Source organism: Calonectris borealis, chromosome Z, assembly GCF_964195595.1.
Source record: "Calonectris borealis chromosome Z, bCalBor7.hap1.2, whole genome shotgun sequence".
Lineage (NCBI taxonomy): Eukaryota > Metazoa > Chordata > Aves > Procellariiformes > Procellariidae > Calonectris > Calonectris borealis.
Genome location: NC_134352.1, coordinates 40891475 through 40912664, shown reverse-complemented (window position 1 = coordinate 40912664; position 21190 = coordinate 40891475). Strand labels below are relative to the sequence as shown.

General features: G+C 39.6%; 1 protein-coding gene across 5 annotated transcripts; it reads right to left on the bottom strand.

Annotated features, from left to right (window-relative positions):
* Positions 1-6: 6 nt before the first annotated feature.
* On the bottom strand, positions 7-20807 carry SLC35D2 (solute carrier family 35 member D2). Of its 5 annotated transcripts, XM_075136215.1 has the most exons (13): positions 20100-20239; positions 19647-19738; positions 18175-18208; positions 16499-16585; positions 13644-13711; positions 11609-11680; positions 9602-9670; positions 8470-8572; positions 7037-7129; positions 4598-4665; positions 3756-3834; positions 1814-1896; positions 7-258 (listed from the first exon to the last, which is right to left on the bottom strand). In XM_075136215.1, the coding sequence occupies exons 2-13, from the start codon at positions 19676-19678 to the stop codon at positions 156-158; spliced, it is 891 nt and encodes a 296-aa protein (XP_074992316.1). In that variant the 5' UTR covers positions 19679-19738; positions 20100-20239; the 3' UTR covers positions 7-155. The 5 variants fall into 5 exon arrangements, with proteins under 5 accessions (XP_074992316.1, XP_074992312.1, XP_074992314.1 ...); XM_075136211.1 differs by lacking the exons at positions 19647-19738; positions 20100-20239 and adding an exon at positions 20632-20807; XM_075136213.1 differs by lacking the exons at positions 9602-9670; positions 19647-19738; positions 20100-20239 and adding an exon at positions 20632-20807.
* Between the last annotated feature and the right edge of the window lie 383 nt (positions 20808-21190).

The following is a 21190-nucleotide window of genomic DNA, read 5'->3' as shown; positions in this document are numbered from 1 at the left end:
GAATATTTCTGAACCAATGAGCTGTGCGCACATCTGTGGCAACTGAGGTAGATTTTTTTTCTTGTTCCAAATATGTTCCCGCATATACTTATTTAAGTTCTCAGCAACACTAAACGAACTTGTCTTTTCAGTCTCTTTCAAGGCAGGCATTTTGGCTAACTCTTTGACACAGGAAGTGCATCTTCTTCGTCCCCAGGTTGTGTAGGCTTGCTGTTTCCTCTTAAGGTTAAAAACGAGTATCTCAGTCCTCCTGCCATACTAAAGAAAAGAGAATGAACAGAGGTGTCAGAGATACCTGATGTTGTATATACCATTTTATAGGTATGTAGTTTTCCTTCCAAAGGATTAAAGAATGCCAGCTAGCATAAATTAGGAGTGCCTCAGAGCTATGTAAGCCATCTGAGAAACGAGCCCTGAGCAGACAAAGATCAATTATCAGTTGCTCCAACAGATTAATACAAACAGATGTAACAGTTCATCCAAACACAAAAAGTAACAACTCACAAGTCATAACTCATATTCAATGGGCACAACTCACTCAATCAGTGCTCTCACTTCCCACACCACTCGGCTTTTACTTGGAAGCCTCGCAGCTCAGAACTGCTGCTCATAAAAAAAAGAATGAACTCAACCCCACATAGTAAAACTGCAGGCATGTTTCCATAGTTAAGATCTTACTACAGTAAGATTCAACATCTGAAAACAGACATGATGTCCTGGTTTCAGCTGGGACAGAGTTAATTTTCTTCCTAGTAGCTGGTATAGTGCTGTGTTTTGGATTTAGTATGAGAATAATGTGATAACACACTGATGTTTTAGTTGTTGCTAAGTTGTGCTTACACTAAATCAAGGACTTTTCAGCTTCTCATGCTCTACTGATTGAGAAGGCTGGAGATGCACAAGAAGCTGGGAGGGGACACAGCCAGGACAGCTGACCCAAACCAGCCAAAGAGATATTCCATACCATATGATGTCATGCACAGTATGGGGGAAAGCTCGTCGCAGGAGTGGCTGCTCAGGGACAGGCTGGGCATCGGTCAGTTAGTGGTGAGCAACTGTTTTTCATTTGCATCACTTCTCTTTCTTGAGTTTTATTTCTCTCTCTTTTTGTTATTTTCCTTTTCATTACAATAATAATAATAATAATAATAATAATAATAATAATAATAATAATAATTTTATATTTTTATATTTTTATATTTTTATAGTTTTAATTATAGTAATTATAATTATTATAATATTATATTATAATATAATAATATAATATATATTATATATATTATTATATATATATATGATATTGAATATATTGAACTTGGTGTTCAATATATATAATATATATAATATATATATAATATATATAATATATATTATAATATATATAATATATATAATATAATAATATAATATATAGTATTATAATATAATAATTATAATAATAATTCTAATTATTATAATTTATATTATTATAATATTATAATTTTATATTATAAATATAATAATAATGATAATAATATATAATTATTATTATTATACTTTACTTCTACTCTTCCAATTCTCTCCCCCGTCCCACTGGGGCGGGGAGAGCGAGGGAGCAGCTGTGTGGTGCTCAGTTGCCACCTGGGGTAAAACCACGACACAGGAAAAGACATAACTAATTGTAATGAACTTTATATCCTGAGGCAGTGCGTCCTCAGGCCGGTAGTTTCAAAACTGCATCACCCAAGTGGGCCAAATCAAACAAAACATAAAACTATATCTCACTGAGAAATCTTCTGCTTTAACAAATAAAAGCTATTCAAGTTCTACTTACCAAATATTTAGCCCTATAAAGTTTAACATGGAGAATATGTAATCTCCACCAATCAACATTCCGATGTAAGCAATGGATATATTCTGTAAGGAAGCAAAAGCCACGCATTTATTCAAGTCAGTTTTCATCTCCAAGAATATAAATCACATCAATTAATTTACTTTTCTAAGGGAATAGCTATACTCTGTTGCTGGCCACTCTAAAATCAGCGTTTAAATTAGTTTCCTGGGATGTCAACCTTATGGGTAATGTAACAGTGAAATAGAATAATAAATCAGTATGTTTTCTAAAGGCATGCAATGCACTGAGAGTGACTTTCTGGGGGAAAAAAAAGAAAAAAAAAAAGAAAAAGAAAGGAAAAAGGAAAAAAAGAAAAAAAAAAAGAAAAAAAAGAAAATTAGCTATTTGATGTTATGTAAAATGGAGCTATGGCCACCTTCTGAAAATGTACCTCTTTTTAATCTTTGGAAGGCTCACTTCAAATCCTATTTCTTAAAAGCAGGTTTTGTGTTCTCAAGCATAAAAATTGTGCTTTAAAGTTACAATAAAAGCTCTTTACTATTGCTTTAAAAGGGTAACCTCCTTACTTTGCCAAGTAAATGTGCATTGAAAGCACTTGGCTCAAGTTCAAGGCAGGCACAGTTTGAAGTTAAAGATTCTACCCCTCACCCTGCCCCCATCAAGTTTTGGGAAAATTGTCCCCTATAGACAGAAGGAAAGCTATAGAACTGTGTGATCATTTTACCAACACTTTTTTGGTTTCAAATGTTTTAGCAGTTAGCCTGGACAATGACATCATTTCTACCGATTTCTACTGGGGACTACTGCTTCATAAAGTGCTTCTCAACTTTAAAGCTGTTCAAAATGTCTCAAGGACTAATTATTACTCAGAAAATAGAAATAGTGTTGCTCTATCTTAATGGTTCAATGCAGACATATAAAATTTAAAAGAACACTTTCAGGACCACAAAATGAAAACTACTAGATTAATCTTGCCAGCTTTCAAAAAAAAACAACTGTAGAAACAAAAGTACCATGCGGATTTTGCTATGCTGGAGGTTAGTCCAGCATAGCTTCCCTTAGTCACCCATGAAGGGGAGCACCCTGAGGACTGTTATTCCTGTGTCTAAGCTAGTTTGGATTCTGATAGTTCTTTGGCGCACAACTGCACATCTTTTGCTAGAACTCTTCCAGCTTACAGCTCCATGCTCCTCTCCAAACAGAAAGTTGCTTGTGCAGTTAGTGATCTTCCCAGCTCAGACATGCTGGCCTTATCAACACAAAGGAATTTGCACGGGTTTTAAATTAAACTGGGTTAGAGAAAACAGACTGTTAGGACACCAAGTTCAGTTTTTAAGACAGGCATGTTTTGGTGTTGATCGAATTGACCAGAATTCATACAAACCAAAATGGAATATTCTATTCAGCTAGAATACAAGTTCTCACACAGAAACAGAAGCAGTTAACCACAAAGCAATGAACTCCTTACCAGAACTTAGCCATTATTCTGTATCTGTGAATGCCCTACTTATTAGCAGCAATGGAAACTAGTTCAGCCCAAAGTGAAAGTGGGTTAGTCGTTTGCAGTCAGTTTGCAATAGATTTGCACCAGACTAATTCACAGTAACTTGATAAGGAACAGATGCAAGCGATAGTAACTGATGAAATATGATTAAATGTACACCTTTTAAAGTGGTTCAAGTTTCGCGTGTAGGAAAAATAAAAATAAATCAATACTCACATTGCTTTCTAGAGTATACCTGAGCTTCAATGGAAGAAAACAAGGTCACTTTGTTGTGTGGCCCAATGTATGGCCCAAGCAGTGTCTAGTATCAGCCCTCATTTTGAGTTTCCAGCTCAAAGCATAACCAGGATCACTGCTGAGTCAATGCTCCTGCCTGTCTATTTGAGCATTCTCATCTCCTTCTTCTCCAAAACTCACCTTGATGGCACCAACTACTGTTGTTGTAAGCGCAGAATTGTAGTGACTGCATAGGACAGTAGAATACATCAAGAGAAACCTAAATAAAGCAAAGGAGAAAATTTTATAAATTCCTTCCAGGGAGCTCAGAAGTTTAGCAACACTTTGAAATGTTCAATATTTTCTGGATCAGTATTTTGCCGGGATCTTCAATCCCACCTATTCCAAACCCTAAAAAAAGATTCTGTGGATCTGTATTTTAAGTTAATGATGTGCATATACAGAGTACTAAAAATACATGTTAAAATGTGCTGCTTGAGCTCTAGCAGAGTCATCCCTATTTTCTGTGCTTCTTAAATGTCAGTATTTGAAGTTAGTTTGACCCCTTGGTTGGTGACGTGTGAAAGAGCAGAACGGGATCCAACTCACTTTTTTATTCTTGCTTTGACTGCAGTTCCCACAGGAACAAAGCATTGTTTCATTACTTTTGAGTCTCCCATACTTTTCCACATACTTTAAAGAACAGACGCACTGAAACAGTTCCTATACTAACGGGCTTACATTCTATGAACTGCAAAGAAGTTGTTAAATAATCAGAAGAGATGGCCGGCAGAGATATACTGAGTACAGAAAGTAAAAAGCTAAATATCATGTTGTTGACCCCTGTACTTGTAAAGGCCACAACATAGATAGTACTGAAACAGTTATTTACACTATTAGAAATAAATAAAAGACAGGAAGCCTGGGAGAAAAATATATTTTCTTTGAATTTTAACATAACTTACTAGCGAGTCTTACATTTGAGATTTGCAATTTGAAACACTGTCAATAAAACATCTTACTTGATCGCCTTATGTCCTTACCCCAACAAGCAGGAAAGAAGAAATTGAAGGACAAATAAAAAATTTGTCCAGTGCTGGAAATGCGTTGCCTATTAAGAAAAAAAAAGAGAGAGAGAGAATTATGTGCTATATAATCAACTGTAAACACATATAAAATACAGTTAATATGAAAATGTGCAAAACCACAAAATGTATTTGATTTACATTATAATTTCAAAACAATTATATTACTGCTGGAAACAGTTTGATGCATTTAACTTCAGAGACAACAGGACGACAGCACCCATGATACCTCAACACATTCTTGTAACATATACAGCAATGCAGATATAAAACTGCACACTGCAAGCAACGAACGCAAATACAATACAGAGAATATGTGTTGATATCAGACAGAAAGAAAAGCAAATAAAGAAATAACCTCCTTGAAATCTATTTCATACCATAGATTCATTCACGAACAGCTTTCAAGGTCTGAGCCTGCATTTTTGAGCTCAAAAAGTAGATTAAATAAGCATTACTAGGTCTCTCATCAATGAAGGTCAATGAGAAGGCTAAATCATCATTTTGAAGTCTACTCCTTAGTGACATACAGCAAACAAACACACAGCACCACACAACAGTCACTCAGAAACATGTCACAGATTCTTTTCCATCTCTAGTAACTCCAGGATACGCCTCATTTTAATCTGGTTAGTTTAAAGTCACCTGTATCAGCTCAGAACTCAGCAAAGGCTGAACACATCCCTGAGAAACTGGGTAAAGGCTATTAGTCCATGCTGAGGCTAGCCGAGTCTCCAGCACCTGAGGTAACAGATTAGAGGGATCTCGGGCAGCTCTGCCCTGCTAGAATTGTGCTGGTGTGCAACAACAAATTGCAAAGTATTACCAAGAGACATTCTAGGGCTTCATTTGTCTTCCACAGCATCATGCTTTCCTGTCCTCCTAGTCAGCCAGTTGGTGAAGGAGAAGTGAGTAACTGGGACACTCACAGACTGCAGTCTCTACAAGATGTGGTAGCTACTGCTCCAGAAAAAGCTAGAGGAGCAGAACCAATCTCCCTATCACATAGACAAGTCTAATATTTTGACTGGCAAAAGGTACACGCTGTGCATTGTCTGTGATGAATCAAGGCAAAAATCTCTGCTAGGCTAAAAGCAAGCCAACTTCTACAGCCTGAAAATCTGCTAAATGCAGGTGTTATATCTACAATAATTTGTTGACTTTTCATCGGTATTTTTCAATTTTCTACCTTTTTTCTGTGATTTAATCTCTGTGCATCACGTTGACACTAGTTATCCACACCATTTAATAGGACTTTTAATATTAAGTGACCAAGCTAATGCATATGCACAACAGGCACTATGCATTGCTCCGATTTTTTTCTTTCCAGGTAATTGAGCATTAAACTGTTTGTGCCAAATAAACATGTGGGCACAACACACTCTTTATTTTTCCTGTGGAATAATTGTAGCAAGAAGGTAAATTTCCCTGTCCAGCTCTCCCAAGAGGACACCAGCCATGACTGCTGGGAAAGCAGTTGAAACCTTACAGCCATACAAACTTGGCCTCCACTAAGTCTGCCAAGAAGGGCATCAGCTACATTTTCCTAAACAGGCACAAGGTCATGCTGGACTGACGTCACAAGAAGAAATTTCACACTCAGAGCAGATCTAAAGCCATCATTTTTCAGGAATGACAATTTTTCCACTTAAAGCAGACTTGTAACAACACAATGACAAAATCATGTGAGTCCAGGGCACAACAACATACAACAAAGGAACTGGAATGATTTATGACACCCACAAGCTCAGTAATCATTTTCAGTGGCAAATCTCAAATATTTCCAAAGGGAAATATGAGTCTCTAGACTCATTTTAGAGGTAAGAAAAAAGGCAACTCAGCAAGTCTGTGAGGGAGCCAGAAAAACAACACAAACCTCCTGGTCTGATACTTTACATGCTAGGTATTATACTGTATTACGATTAGCTATGGAGAATCATGCTGTCGTTCTGTAAGAATGTAAAATATAGGTTACTAAACTAGACTGAGACTAAACAGGAATCTGTTCCATGCATCAGAATGAGAGAAGGACTGGAAATTGTCTGGTTTTGGTATTTGCAATCTCATTTTAGAGCATGTGGTGAATCACAGTGCAGGTGGATTCCCAACCAATTGCTCTAGTTGAGAGTTCCGAGTCATGCATTAGTTGTTAAACAAAGACTCATATAAGGGCTATCACACCCTTATATGTGAAGCTTCAGCTTCTCCTCAGAGTGAATAATTGTAAGTTCTTACCTGTGAAGGGAAGTCCAAGTCACATATTTCAAATACTAGTCACGAACATGGAGGTAGGATTACCTCTTTAAAAAAAAAAACAAACAAAAAACCCCACCCTCCAACTGAAAAAACGGAACAAAATACCGTTATCAGGCTGAAATATGGAATATTGCTCCTTACCTGCTGAAAGTCTCCAGTAGAAAAGCTAATAATAACTGTTGGAACCACCATGAAACAAGCATTGTAGAAAAGGACACCATATTTTCCCAACTCCTGTGAAAAATGAAACATAGTGTTTGGAATTACAAGCCACTTGCGAGCAAAATACTAATATTACTCTGGCAATCCTTCTGACATTATTGTCAATGAGCAGACAAAACATAATACACCTCAATTTAAAATACAAGCTTGCAATCGTTGGATTCAGTGTTTAGTACTGAGCTGCATTTCCATTTCAGTCACTTTGTATATTCAGCAGAATATTACTGCTCTGCTACACCTGGGGACGTTTCTATACAACACCAGCTAGTCAGAAACTGCCCTAGGCACTGGTCCAGAACTGCTCTGTGTGTTAGACTGCAGATAAGTCTCTGCCTGGCCAAGGGATTACTCATTCCATCTACTGCAAACCAACCACAAAAGCATAGGGCAGGAAAATGAATGAAGCCTGACTCCTAGATGGAGCATCTGTAACCACTGGTAACCGATGTAACTTCAAGCAACTTGAGGGATGCCATATATCCTGTTGGTTAACTTGCTTGACTGAAAATTAGGGGAATGAAAAAGCAGCCTTCCCCTCTTCCAGATTCAGCCATGCTACGTAGCAAATCTCTCCAGTTTACCTCTTGCTTTAAAATGAAACCTCTTATTTTGCAGAAACCTGTGAGGCCGTTAAGTGCTGCTCTTAAAGCAAAATACGGAGTCTGGATTCAATGTGACTCCTCAGACTATTAAAAGATATGTATTTCCACTGTACAGACTGACCCACAAAAGTCAGTGCAAAGCCTCTATCCAGCATCTCCAAGACTGCTCTTTGCTACGGCTCGGTATGTTTTCATGGCACTGTATTTGAAGAGCAGTCTGCTCAACGTTTACACAAAGTATAAGGTATCAAGGTGTGGCCTAAATTTTTGGGTTTGGTGTAGACCTGCTTTTAGATAGCCAAAAAAGATACCGGTTGTTATTGTTATTGACTCAAACTGGTCAGGTCTCTGTTCCTACCCACAAGTCTATTTTACATAAACCTCACTTAAAGTGTGTTTCTAGTCAAAAAGTCATCTTCCTTAGATATATGTATCAAATTTACAGGTAAACAATTTGCTTTTGGTTTGGATTTATTTTATTTTTTAGCCAAAACCAACGTTTTAAAGCCACTACAAACTCTACCTAAAAGACTTGGGAAAAAATAAAACACACTGTTTATCTAAGCCTGGCCTGAGATACTAATAGCAAGTTCTTCCTAAGGTGTTCTGTATTAAGGATGCATATATCAACTGAAATATGAAAGCAAATCAAACTATTTATAACTGTATGTTCATAAAGTCATATAATAAGTAACCCACTGTTACCATATTGTCATAATATTAAATTCAATCTAATCACCCCCCAGTTACCTTTGGATCGATTTTCTGCTTTGTGTAAACTCCATTTGCTGCTGTGAAGATATCATTTAGCAATACAAACGTGTAGCCCTCCAGATTAAAAGACAGATCAGACCTGGGAAAGAAATACTATATTGTAAATAAGCAAACAGTATACAATGCATTGCAATACCTTGTTTACCTAGAGAAGTATCATAAATGAGGAAATGCAAATCCTGAGAATTCCAGCAAGTCACAGGTTTTGCTTTAAGCCTTCTTTGTAAGTCAAGGTACTTTACATTTCTCCAGTCACAGGACCCTCACAAATGAGTCATCAGGGAGTTCCCAGAACTCAGTGCGGAAGTGGTAGGAAATGTTCAGTTTTCATTTTGTGAAAAATTCCATCTGCCTCAATCCTGACAACCTGTCCAATTATTACTGAGTATACTTATCTATTTCATTTAACACAAAAAGTAGCTAGGGAATAAAGAATGACTACTTGTTTTTTACAGTCAGACCAGACATATTGTCATCCTTTCTGTTTTGACTAGCTACTTCATGGATATAGGGTAATTCATTTAATAGGACACGGCTCTATCCAAGTCACATCACATGGAAATTATTTACCTTTGTACATAGCAAAGCCGAGAAACAAAAAATAACATGACATTTACAGTTAAGTAAAGGAATATCCAAACAGAAAAAAAAACAGATGAGACTAACATAAGAGTGCTTTGCAAACTTAATCTCACATTTGAACTTGTTAAAAGTGATTAAAAAAATAGATGTTGCCCAATTCAAAACAGTATCTGACAACCAAAAGATCAGTCTTTCTACCCAGAACAAGAATATACTTTTCTGAGATTATTAATATACACTGATACTATGAAATAAAAGCAGTGTTCCTCACACAGTTTTAACTTGCTTCATATATGACCCTGTAAACATGGAAAACCCAGGGGGAAAAAAGAAGCACCCAAACACTTCCAGCTGGAGTTAAATTTTTCCTTTTGTACTCCTGCACCTCCCAATGATGTCAGTAGAGAGATTTTCCAAATCAACTTAATTCAGAGTAACTGATGTCAACTTAGGTTTACTTGGCAATTATCAAGGAAGAAAATCCTGCTCTCATAACGTGACATCATATAACAAACAAAAACCTTACCCAGCTGCTATGAAAGCCCCAAGAATGATGGCAAATACGCTGACTATAATACTCAGTGGGTATCGTTTCCTGTAGACAAAAATTATAGACAGTTCACATTTTCATTATCTGAAGAGGAGATTAAATGGTTGTCTGCCTGAAAAGTTTCAAATCAATTAGTAATCACAGAACATTTAACAGGAGGGCACAGTCTTGATAACCATACGGAAGCAATGTGATTGACTATGTGCCACACTGTCAGACTTTGGCCCTGAGAACAGAGATTGAAAAAGCATTGTGAGCACTCTGCTGCTAGATAATTTTAAGAGAGATTAAAGGTTTAAAGTAACAGGCTGGAACAAACCATAATTTACTGTGTATTGGTACTCATAATGGACATATATCAGTGTCTTCCAGTAATCCAATACAAGAAAATCACTACACATCTCTTGTGTAGTTTTTCATCTCACCCTTCTTGGGGAAGATGCTGTACAGTGCACTATCTGGGCTATTTTTCAAATAGATACTTATTTTCAAGTCAAACTGAAACCTTGTACTTGGAGGGGAAAGCACAGAAGCTTATTATATTCTTCAGTACGTCTACATAAGCACTGCCACAGAGTAGGGAAAAGCATACTGTAAAACTATCCTGCTTCTTATACCTGTATTACTTTATGTAGGAATGTCTTAAGTATTCTTGCACCATACTTGAAGGTGACTTACAGACATTCCCCTAGCCATTCTCTCAGGCCAGCCCCTAGCACTGAGCTGGCCTGTGAGAAAAGATCCATCAAAACAAAATGTACAATGCTCTCCGAGAAATTCTCTGTGTCAAAGGAGCAGAGATGTGGACCGCTGTCCCAACAACAAAGCCTTGTGCAGTCTCTAGATATATTAGGCTTTGATCATAATGAATCTCAACAGTAACAACCCAAACCTTGACTACTTTTCAAATCCCGAAGTAAGCCAGCATAGACTCTCTGGAGTCCTTTCATTTTCAGCCCTGAGGAAATACACTGCAGCAGTCTGTACGAATACAGCGTTCTGCTCTTAAGCTTCTCTTAGGTTAGGATGTTGCTTGCACTCACACACCACATTGCTGTGGTCCAGCTGAGAACTGATGACCATCTCACTGACTCACACTTTCCTCACTTCCTAGCAGGCCAACAGCAGAAGACAGAAAGTTCTGCTTTCCCTGTAAGAACTTGTAACTAGAAAAGAATCCTGGAGCATCCCCAAATATGAATCACATTGATCAACTGCTGCTTCAGCCAAAAGGAGATGCCAATCTACTTGCAGGCTTTTTGAAATGCTTTTCCCCTGACCATCACTCTCATGTTGCCTGGGTTCAGCTTCAGCAAGCTGCTTTTCCCCTTGTGACCTCGCCTTATCCAAGCACAAGCCACCTGGATAGAACTATGACAGTGACAAAGTATGACATATTTATATTCCTGTTCTTCCAAATGGGTACAATTGAAACTAGTGATCCCAAGCTGCAATAGCATACATGTCTTGATTTCTCATTAAAAATAACTGATGTATCTATAATTAAGGAGTTTGCTGATCTAACAGCACACTGCTAGATACCATTTTGTTTCATTAAACTGGTATGTTTTCAGACTTGACCCAGAAAGCTACTCTACATAAGCAGACTGCCATACTATCACCACTGTTTTGAGACGTAAGGGTCTGTCTGTCTGAAGCAGTTTGCAGCTTAGGGGCCCCCGAGATGAGACACAAACCATAATCACTAAAAGAAGTGTGTGAGTCGTGCTCTGCTTACCTGATGCCTGTGCAACAGTCAAGAGCATGAGCTGTGAAAATGAGAGCAAGCTGAATTTTTTTTCCTGTATTCACTAACCTGCATGTACCTATGTCTTCAAAAAAGCTACATAAAACCATTTTCTTTGGTCTTCTCTATTTCTCAGTAAAAAGCATTCATTCAATATTCTGATGAGATGCCACAAGTAATCCATTTGATATGATGTAAAATAAGGGTATCTTAAATGAAAAAAAAAAAAGGATCACCCAAGTATGATGATTTCCAGCAGTAAAGTAAGTGGAATGGTAAACTTCCTGAGCACTGTAAACATCGGCAAACTGTCAAAAAAAAAAAAAATCCAAGCACAGCATCAGATTAACAGCATTTTTTTGTTCCAATTCTTATCTAATTTTACTAAGCAGAGGATGAAACCATTAGTCCAGCAATAAGCAACCAAAACAAATTCCCAGCCACTTAGCATACATAAAAAAATGTCAGTCTGACACTAGAGGCAGATTAGATAACCAAATCATTAAATAATAACAAGATTTGCCAGTTTGTAAAATAATGCAACTGGCTACCTTCTAAAAGGTCCCTCTGCATCAGTGACATGAAATATAAAAGCTGTTTTCTACCTAGTATAGCCCCCATGAAATAATTATTCCTGTAGAATTTATGGGCAGGGTAAGTAAAAATTATTTCTATTGTAAACTTAAAGGACACACAGTAAACCTGCCTCTGAAAACATGTAACAGAAATAAAATACAAAGCAAATGTGCTTAGTAAACAAGCTGTACTTTCAAAAAAATAAAATAAATCCACAAGAAAAAAAACAGAGAAAGTACAAGAAACATCATAGGTGGGACCAGCTGCAACTACCAAACAAACAACATCTCGCTGGTCTACACGAAGTGATGCAGTTGGAAACCTTTTTGATTAATTTGAGAAAACACTTGCATCTGACACTTTGGAAATCTGACAACATGGCAATGTGGACCAATTTATCCTCTGTTTAAGATAACTATTAGCAACTGCATTAATAAATGATACAAATCCTAACACGGAGTTTAACCACTTTAGAACAGACATTTTGAAATTATGCATAGGATCATCTACACCTTACAGACAACCCAAACAAGGTGGAAAATTCCATAATGTAAACAAATGTCACATAAGGTAACAAATGCAATGTAACAAAATGTCAATGGTAGAAACTGCAGCCATTCTTACTTTTCTGTTATAAAAATCAGTTATGAATAGTAAATCTAAAAGAAGTATGTCAGTCATAGGAGGAGGAGAAGGTGCACTTAATAAACTTTTTATTTTAAAATTACAGTTAGGGAAACAGGGGAAAGAAGAACTCATGAATCAAACTTTTACAGGATTGAAACTACTTCCATATTCACATTGGTTGAAGTGCTACTAGGGACAGTACTGCCAAAGTCCGTATGTCTGCCTGAACAGTGACTTCAGTAGAACAACTTCTCAATGTGTACAACAAAGAGTTGCAGAACCAGGTGCTTAACATTTCAAAGTTACGAAATGCTGAAAACCTGCAAGATTCTGTCTTTTGGTTTAGCTTACTATCAAACCCTCAGAAGCCTGTAATAACATACAAGAAACCACTGCAACGGTAGTGCATGTATCCTGCAAACCTGGTGCAGCTGTCATACTTCTACACTCCTCTTCCATAGAAAATTGTGTCAGTCTACTACAGCAGGGCCTCTACATATCTTACACCTTTCTAGCACCAGCATGTAAGCAACTCTGATGGATCTATGCTCATGGGCATAGAGGAGCCAGTGAGCCCTTTAGCAATCTGCCCACAACCTGCTCTTGGTGCTCAGCAGGGCTACGCCACCACCACCATCCACTATACAGTAGTTTTTCCATCTCTTGGTGTGTCCTAAATAACCTGCACTGACATCACGGTACAAATCTTTCCCATATTCTTCTTTCTTACAGCTTTCAAACTCTCTGGTTAGGACACCCAGGAAAAGTTGGACATTTGGGTATGAGAGGAAAGCGAAAGCACTTTCATTGTCACAAGGAGTGTTGTGATTTTTCTGTCAGTACAGGCCTAGCTAAGCCCCCCCTTAAAAGAAGCAGACAACTTGTAAACAGATCAAATGTTTTGGGTGAGAGTTTCAAAATAGTATCAGGAGTTTAGACAGACAGACAGACATCATAAGCACTTAAGTCCCTATGCACTGCCTTTTTTTTTAGTTTTTATTTTTTACCTCCACAAAAAAGAAAAGGGTAAAATCCAAACAGTCTACTTATAACTTCCATTTACTGTACCTGAGTTTGCCGGTACTTGATAATCCACTTATGTGGTTTCCAACATAAATCAGAGGCAGAGGAAACAACTGTGACAAAATTAAAAGCAGAACTCAGATTATTATGTTTTGAAGTACTGTTGAGAAACTTTATTTGATAGAATTGTAGTATCAGATGTACTTTTAGCAAGAAAGAGGGTTTTTTTAAGGAAAAAAATATAACTATGCTGCAAACTGATCTGCAGCTCTCATTCATGTGACTGTTCACGACCACAGCTTCACCGATTTCATTAGAAGAGTCACAATCTACCTCTAATGAGACTCAGACTCCATTTAGTGTAAATGTTAATCACTTTTATTTTAATTACTATAATCCTCAGATTAATACTCATTCCAACATTTGAATTTTAGGTATAAAAGTAATCCTAATAACAGTAACTAAATAAGCAAGAGAACAGGTGGAATAAATGAATGAGTAAGTGTAAGTATGCTGTGCTTCTCTAGCTACTCCACACATACTAGTATGCCTGGAAGATACACCATTTTAGAGCTACCTAACAAATTATGCCATGAGAGATACTAGAAGGGAAAGATAGGTATTTAGGGGTAAATTAAACTTTACCATTTCCAGCTTCCAGCACAATGAGACTGACTCCCACAGAAACATATGGGCCTTAACACTATACAGAGACGCAATAACAGAACTTCAGAACCTTAAGAAAATGTACCAGAAGTCAGGGATCCCTATACAATATTCAGCTGCAGTTCAAAGCTGTTTTTCTCCCACTACAGAAAAGTTGCAGAAGATTAAAACCAGCCAAAGTAATCACTGGGGACAAAGGTGGTGTACATTTCGTCCTATTCACTATCAGTTGAGCAGAGCTGAAATGGCAGAAAGACAAAACAGACCCTCTATCCTAACATGTAAGAGCTGCTGTTGTTGTGCCTATATGTGCTTCAGGAGACACTGTGTTTGTTAGAGGCTATGTCTTCTCAAAACATTGTGTGCCGGAAAAGAATACAGAGGAATGGGCTGCATTTTATCAATGTTAAAAATTCTGCCTTTCTTCTATAGCGAAGAGGAGAGAGGAGAAAAGTACAGTAAAAGTTAACTATAGTTAACCGAAGTTAACTTTTAAGTGAAGGTGACAGTATAAGTAAACCAGAGTATAAAGTAAGAGGACTGTAAATAACAATAAATATTCAACCTGTCAACATAAGCTTGCAAAAATTTTGTAACACACTCTCCTGCAGATTTTTATTTAGAAAACTATCTTCATTCATAGCATGAAAACAGAGCTGACACTACATTCTCTTTCCTCTGAACTTCATCTATTGTAAAGGCAAAATCACAACATCCAGCACAACATCGGAGATCAATGAAACATTTACTTAAAAAGGGTCAAGAACTCCAAAGCTTCCTCACTAAAATAAGCATTTTGCTACTCTAAAACTCTAGCTGAAAGCACTGCGGACATAAACCAGTCCAGGAATGAAAGGGAATGATAATCTTAGTGTCAATGAAAGCAAAAGTCGTCAAAAGGATAAAGAGTCAGTCAAAGGGTGCTTTAAAAAGTAAAGAAATCAACAATGAGCAATCCAGCTGATTCACTGTGACTAGTCAAATTCAGCACTACAAGCAATACCCAAGGCTGGATGCTGCAGTGCTGACCGCTCCCAGCGCATCCAGGGAAGTCTTCGAAAGGATAGATATTATTAGGACAAAAAAAATGGGTGCTGTATTTTTTAATGCCCTTGTACTGATTTTAATGTGAAGGCCACAGCAGGGAGGGAGAGTAGTGGGATTGGAGGGGTGCAGAGGTCTCAACAAATTGTTTATATGGCGAACTCAAAACTACCCACTGGAAAACCTTCTTCATTTTGAAAAAAATAAGGATTGTCCATTTTATAATCGATGCTATAGATATTCCTACAAGATTTCTACATGCAGAAATGCCAATGATTTCAGCATGCATTAAGAAAATAGAGCATTCACCAATGGCTGCAAGACATTCATAGTAAACCTCATACTGATGATAAGACAAGATTCTGCAATGAAGATGCTGGCCTGAAATGCTGTGATATCTGAGCTCTGCGGGAGAGTTGGGAGCTAACTATCTCTCTGTATCTCTAAGGAAACATTGACCAATATCTTACAACAAGATATAAATACGCAGGCTTATGCATCAAAGTAAAGCTCCAGCAACACTGCACATGGATGCAAATATCTACGAGGATCATTGCTACAGTCATTTGAGATCCTAGTTCCCAATCTGAGATAATAAAAGATCCTCTCTCATATTTTCTCTGTGCTGCCTCTTCAGACCATACACACTGAAGGTCTGCATGATGCAGCTAGCCCCTACCTACAGTATTGTTGGTAGGCATTATTTTAGCCCCTCCTATGGAAACATGAATCTTACATTTGGAATCAACTGTTGTTTGGGTTTTTGATCTATCACGTATTCTTTTTCTATTGTTTTATCACATGTCCCATTCAAATTGCCAAACAGCCTTTCATGCTGTGATCAAAATTCTTTCTTAAACACAGATCTCCCATTGATCCCGCAGGGAGCTGTATACATCCACAAAAGTACTTCAGGAATCTGAAAGAGTTCATCCAGCTGTATGAAGGTACAGCATGCTTTCCCATGTACTGCATAACCAAATGGCACCAGATTTCTTTGCAAACAAAAGGCAAGAATACTGCAGTGAAATTAAAATGATCAAATCCAATACTAAATGAAACAAAGATATAAACAAACACATTTGACAAACAAATGCAAAATTGTTTTCTGTTCTTCTTTTATATCTTGTCTCCATAAGAAAGAATGCCATTACAAGAGATAACATTTTCTTACTAATATCAATCCTTACCTTCACAGGTATACTTTTGTCAAAATCGGGGAAGTGAACAATCTTATTTAATTTTGACACATACAAGATAAGTATAGTGGCTGCCATCTAAACAAAAAGAAAAAACAAGAAGTCATGTAAGAGCAAAATTGTGATGTATGAATGAAAGAACTGCTTCAAAGACAACATCTTTATATGCATGTGACAAATGCTAGGTATTATATATTTTTTTCAAAAAACAACATAGCCCACAATGAATAAACTGGAATAACTTTATTCTTACCAGTGTTGCCTGCTATTTATTTAGAAGTACAATATAGACATATGTTTTACTGGCTTGAGAAAATTAGTGGCACGCTGTGAAACAATGCACGCTGAGAAGGAGCTGAGAAAATAAAACGGGAGACGATACTGGAATAATCATGCTATTTTACTCAGAGCATTGTTCAGTCTGCAGAGTCACTCCTACAAGTTTTTTGGTAATGCGAGGCGGGAAATGTGCATTGATCAGTCCGTTGACAACATGAGGAATGAAAGATATGGACAGAATGAAAGAGATTATCTGAGCACTCATACATCATAAGAGTTAATGCTTGCCCCAGGAAGGATAAAAAAAATGTTAAGTTTTCCTTATACAAAAATCCATTAATTGCCTACCTAGAAAATGGGGTGGAGTCATGTTCTACAGACTAAAGCATTATACCATATTATATGCACTTTACAAACCATTCAGGGAAATCTTGGAAGGATCAGTCAACAAAAAAAGGAAATGCCATTGAGTCTTAGGCTCTGCAAAGACACAAGGGCATACCGTTGCCCTTAACATGAAGTACTGCCACATTTTCTAGTCTTTGGCTTCCACTGAAACATGACGTGTGGTTCCTTGAGCAGTCTGGATGTCTGAAATTCTCTCTCTCCCACAGCAAAGATTTAACAAGACATTTTACTCTCCTCAGCACCAAAGAGCAGAGATATCAGACCTGCAGTACCCTGTTTTCACCTCTTCCTCACTACTCCTTAGCTTGTAACCTTGCCACAAAATAAATCCTCTCTTTTAAATGTATTTGCCTAAACAACACTTGCTTCAAGGCTCCACCTTTCCCAGCCATCCCTCTGCAGAATCACGTTCTTTTTTGTGGATCCTGTACACAAACATTTGAACTTTGGCTTTACTATGATGCCTACTAACAACAAAAAACGTATTTCTACTGCAGTACTGCAAATTGCCTACAAGCAAATAAGGCAACAAAGAACCAAAACTGTGTGGTAGTCCTACTGCCAAACTACTAGGAAAGGGGGGAGGGATTTATGAGGAAATACACGGTTTGTCTACAAATAGAGGCAATGTCTCTGCATATAATCCACAAATGCTCAAGGACTCTCATGGGATCTATGCACTTGTTCGAACAAATCTTGGCAGTTTTGAAGGCCAGATCTCTTAATTACTGAGCTCTACCAGGGGAAATAAATAGCATTTCCAGTCCTTTACAAGACTCTTCGCAGGCAGTACTTTTGACTTGAGCTGAAATTTCCTTGAATTCACTAAAACATATCACTCTTCCTCACGGTGTATCTAATCCAGAAGACAAGCAGTGCAGTATAACAGAGATTTCCCCCCCTAAAATATACCTCTATGGTAACATTAGTTTAACTTACAAATAATGAGTACACTTAGTGTGCTTTACTTCTGAACATACCTGTCCAATTCCAAGAAACATTGGTGACGGGAAGCTGAAAAGCATAAACAGATATTTAATACTGAGGAAAGGGCAAAAAAAAGAAATCCAACCAAACAAGCAAAACAAAACAACAAAAAAAGAGGCATTTAAATTTAGCACCAAAGTCAACAACTGGACACGCAAATTGTAGATGACTGGCCAGTCTTTCAGAAGAGCTCAGGAACTGCTACAGTTATTGGAGTCCTAATATTTTATTTTTGCAGCAAAACATAAGCTGCATCCATATAACATAGCGTATGCACAGCCGATAAATTCTTAAGAGCTAATTGTTTTGGGTATATTTGTAAGTGAAGGTAACACACTTGGAGAACTCTAACAATGCATAATTTTTTGAGTGACCTCACATATACGCTATAGATCCTGAGATGGTACAGTAAGCTAAATCTCTTGCACTTGCCCTAACTTGGAAGCTTATCTCCAAACACTCTAGCAGTATGTTTTTGTGAAAAGAAAAGACCTAGGTAAATGTTGTAGAAACCTCTCTATTGTCTGCTAAACCAGCTAAATTCCTACCATACCCCCTCAGTTCGCTTTAGCTGAAAGCATGGATACTTGAACGCTAAGAAAGCAGAAACTAGCAGGACACCTGAAGAGCCTGAGCCCCTCCATTTTTTCCCCTAAATCTACACCAAGTTAAAACCAATAAAGGTGTTGCAGCAACTGCTAATTCTCTGTATGCATACTGAAACACAAGCAAAGAAGTTATTTCCGATGGATGGCTGTTTTATGCCATCACCAGCAGTGTCTGGAGCCTTTCTGCCCAAAAGCCTTAGGTGCCAAGGAGCTCCCTGAACATGACAGCTCCTGCTGCCTCCCAGGAGTCACGCAGCATTTTGCTTGACTGCACTGGTCACACACAACCTGCATCCAAGGAATCTAAATAAAACCCACTTTGTTCTCTGTGCACACCTGCACTAACAAGTGCCTAAGGAGGATCCATGTTGTCAACCAGCTTTGTGATTTTCTATTAATCAAGGCTCCTTGAGGTTGTAGCTCTTTATCACAGAAGCCACCAAGAATCGCTATCCTACTCCTCGGTGTGCTGAGAAATGCACACCTCAGATGAGCACCACCGGGAGCAAAACACAGTATTAGCAAAAGAAAGAAACACTCTGAACCGCAGCAGGAAGGCCATGAGGACACTGGAGTCATAACACAGACAAAGGGTTAGGAGCGGCCAATAGCAAAAGTGATTCTGGGAAACAGAGGTAGTAAGGGAAAAAAAAGAAGGAAAAAAAAAAGCAGAAGAAACAGGACTTACATTTATAATCATGTGACACCTAAACTGTGTTGTACTTATAGCTACACAACATAAATATGGAGACCTCACTTATCTGTACTACACAGATTTCTTCAGACTTTTTTTGATTTACAGAGCCCTAAACATTCCCAGCAATGCTGTAAGCTTTTTACACAAAATTTAGGCTTACTGATGGGCACGTTGTCGTTGATTGTCTTTCATGGATGTGCTAGACGTATGCCAGGGACTTACAGGGAGCTGCAGATTGTACGATGAAAACCACTATAAAACAAAATCACAACTTGCCTCATGTATCATTTCTGGGAGGGGTTATATACAGCTCTTATGTGTTCAAATATCACTGGTTAGAAAATAACGGCAAGTTTTGCCTTTTTTTTCCACTTTTTTCCTTTCATTTTGTTGGGTTTTTTCCCTTTTCTGCTGTCAGTTCATAGTGAGCTAAAACACAGCAAAACCAGAGCAAAGTTTGTAAGTAAAGAACACTAACGGCAAGAAGATCACAGCTACGGGAGGACGACTTCATGTGGGACCCCCCCCCGCGCCCGGCAAGTCAACAGATGTAGTTCTTCAGTGTTTTTATGATTAAGGCGTTTTCTGAGGTTCACGTTTCGGTTTTGGGTACCTCAGAAAAAACAGGTGCTCGCAGGAAGGTAACAAGACTGTTTGGCAGGAACAGTTAGGGGAAAGGCTGCGTTCCTGAGAAGGGTCTGAGCTGGTGCGACCAGCGAAACGCCAGCCTCGGCGCCGGGTATAACGGAAGACCTTGGCGGAAAAGACGGGGGTGTTTCACAAACGCGCCTGCAGAGGAGGCTGCCCTCGGGTGGTGCCGCAGGAGCGGTACACGCTGGGCATAAATCGGGGCTGAAACTGGAGAAACCGACCCCAGCCTCGGCACGTTTCCCGACATCTCCCGTGTTACGCGGCCCGTGCCGGTGCGCCAGCTGATCGTCCCGGGACCCGAGCTGCACGGATGCCGCTGGGCTGTGCTAACGGGAATGAAAACGCTTCCCCTCGGGAGCGAGGCACAACCTGCCCTCGCCGGCAGAAGCGCGGCGCGGCCGCCAGCCCGCGGCGTGGCCGGGCCGGGACAGGCCCCGTCGCCCCGCGGCCGCTCTGCCGCGGCCTGCGGCTCGGCCCGCGCCGCCGGCCCTCACCTGTAGGCGCTGAGCAGGGCCTTGTTGACCAGCACGATGAGGAAGGAGCACGTCCCATAGAAGAGGGCTGAGAGCACCCTGGGCAGCGCCGAGGGCGCGGCGGCGCCCGCCGCCTCCCCCGCGGCCCGCCCGGTGCTCATGGCGGCGAGCGGCGGCGGCGGCGACGGGCAGGGCCCCACCCCGGGCTGCACGAGCGCGGCCGGCCGGGCCGCCGCCCCTCCTCCCCGGCCCGGCCCGGCCGGCCCGCCTCGGCGGGGTCCCGCAGCCGCGCCTCGCCTCGCCTCCCCTGCGGCTCTCCGGCAGCGCCAGCCCACCGCCACCGCGGCGTTCCGAGGCCCGGCCGGAGGGGAGGGTACGCGGGGTGCGGCGTGGTGCCGCCTACGGGGAACGCCGGGCGGCTTCCGAGGCTCACCGGTAGCCTCTGCCGCCATCCGGCACCAGCTCGCGTTGTTTTGAAACCAGTCTCACGGACAGGGAGTTCAGCGCCTCTGAGCACTCGCCCTCGGGGACCGGAGAGGTCCAAACCACCCGAAAGCAGAGGGCCGGCCCGCGTTGCAGC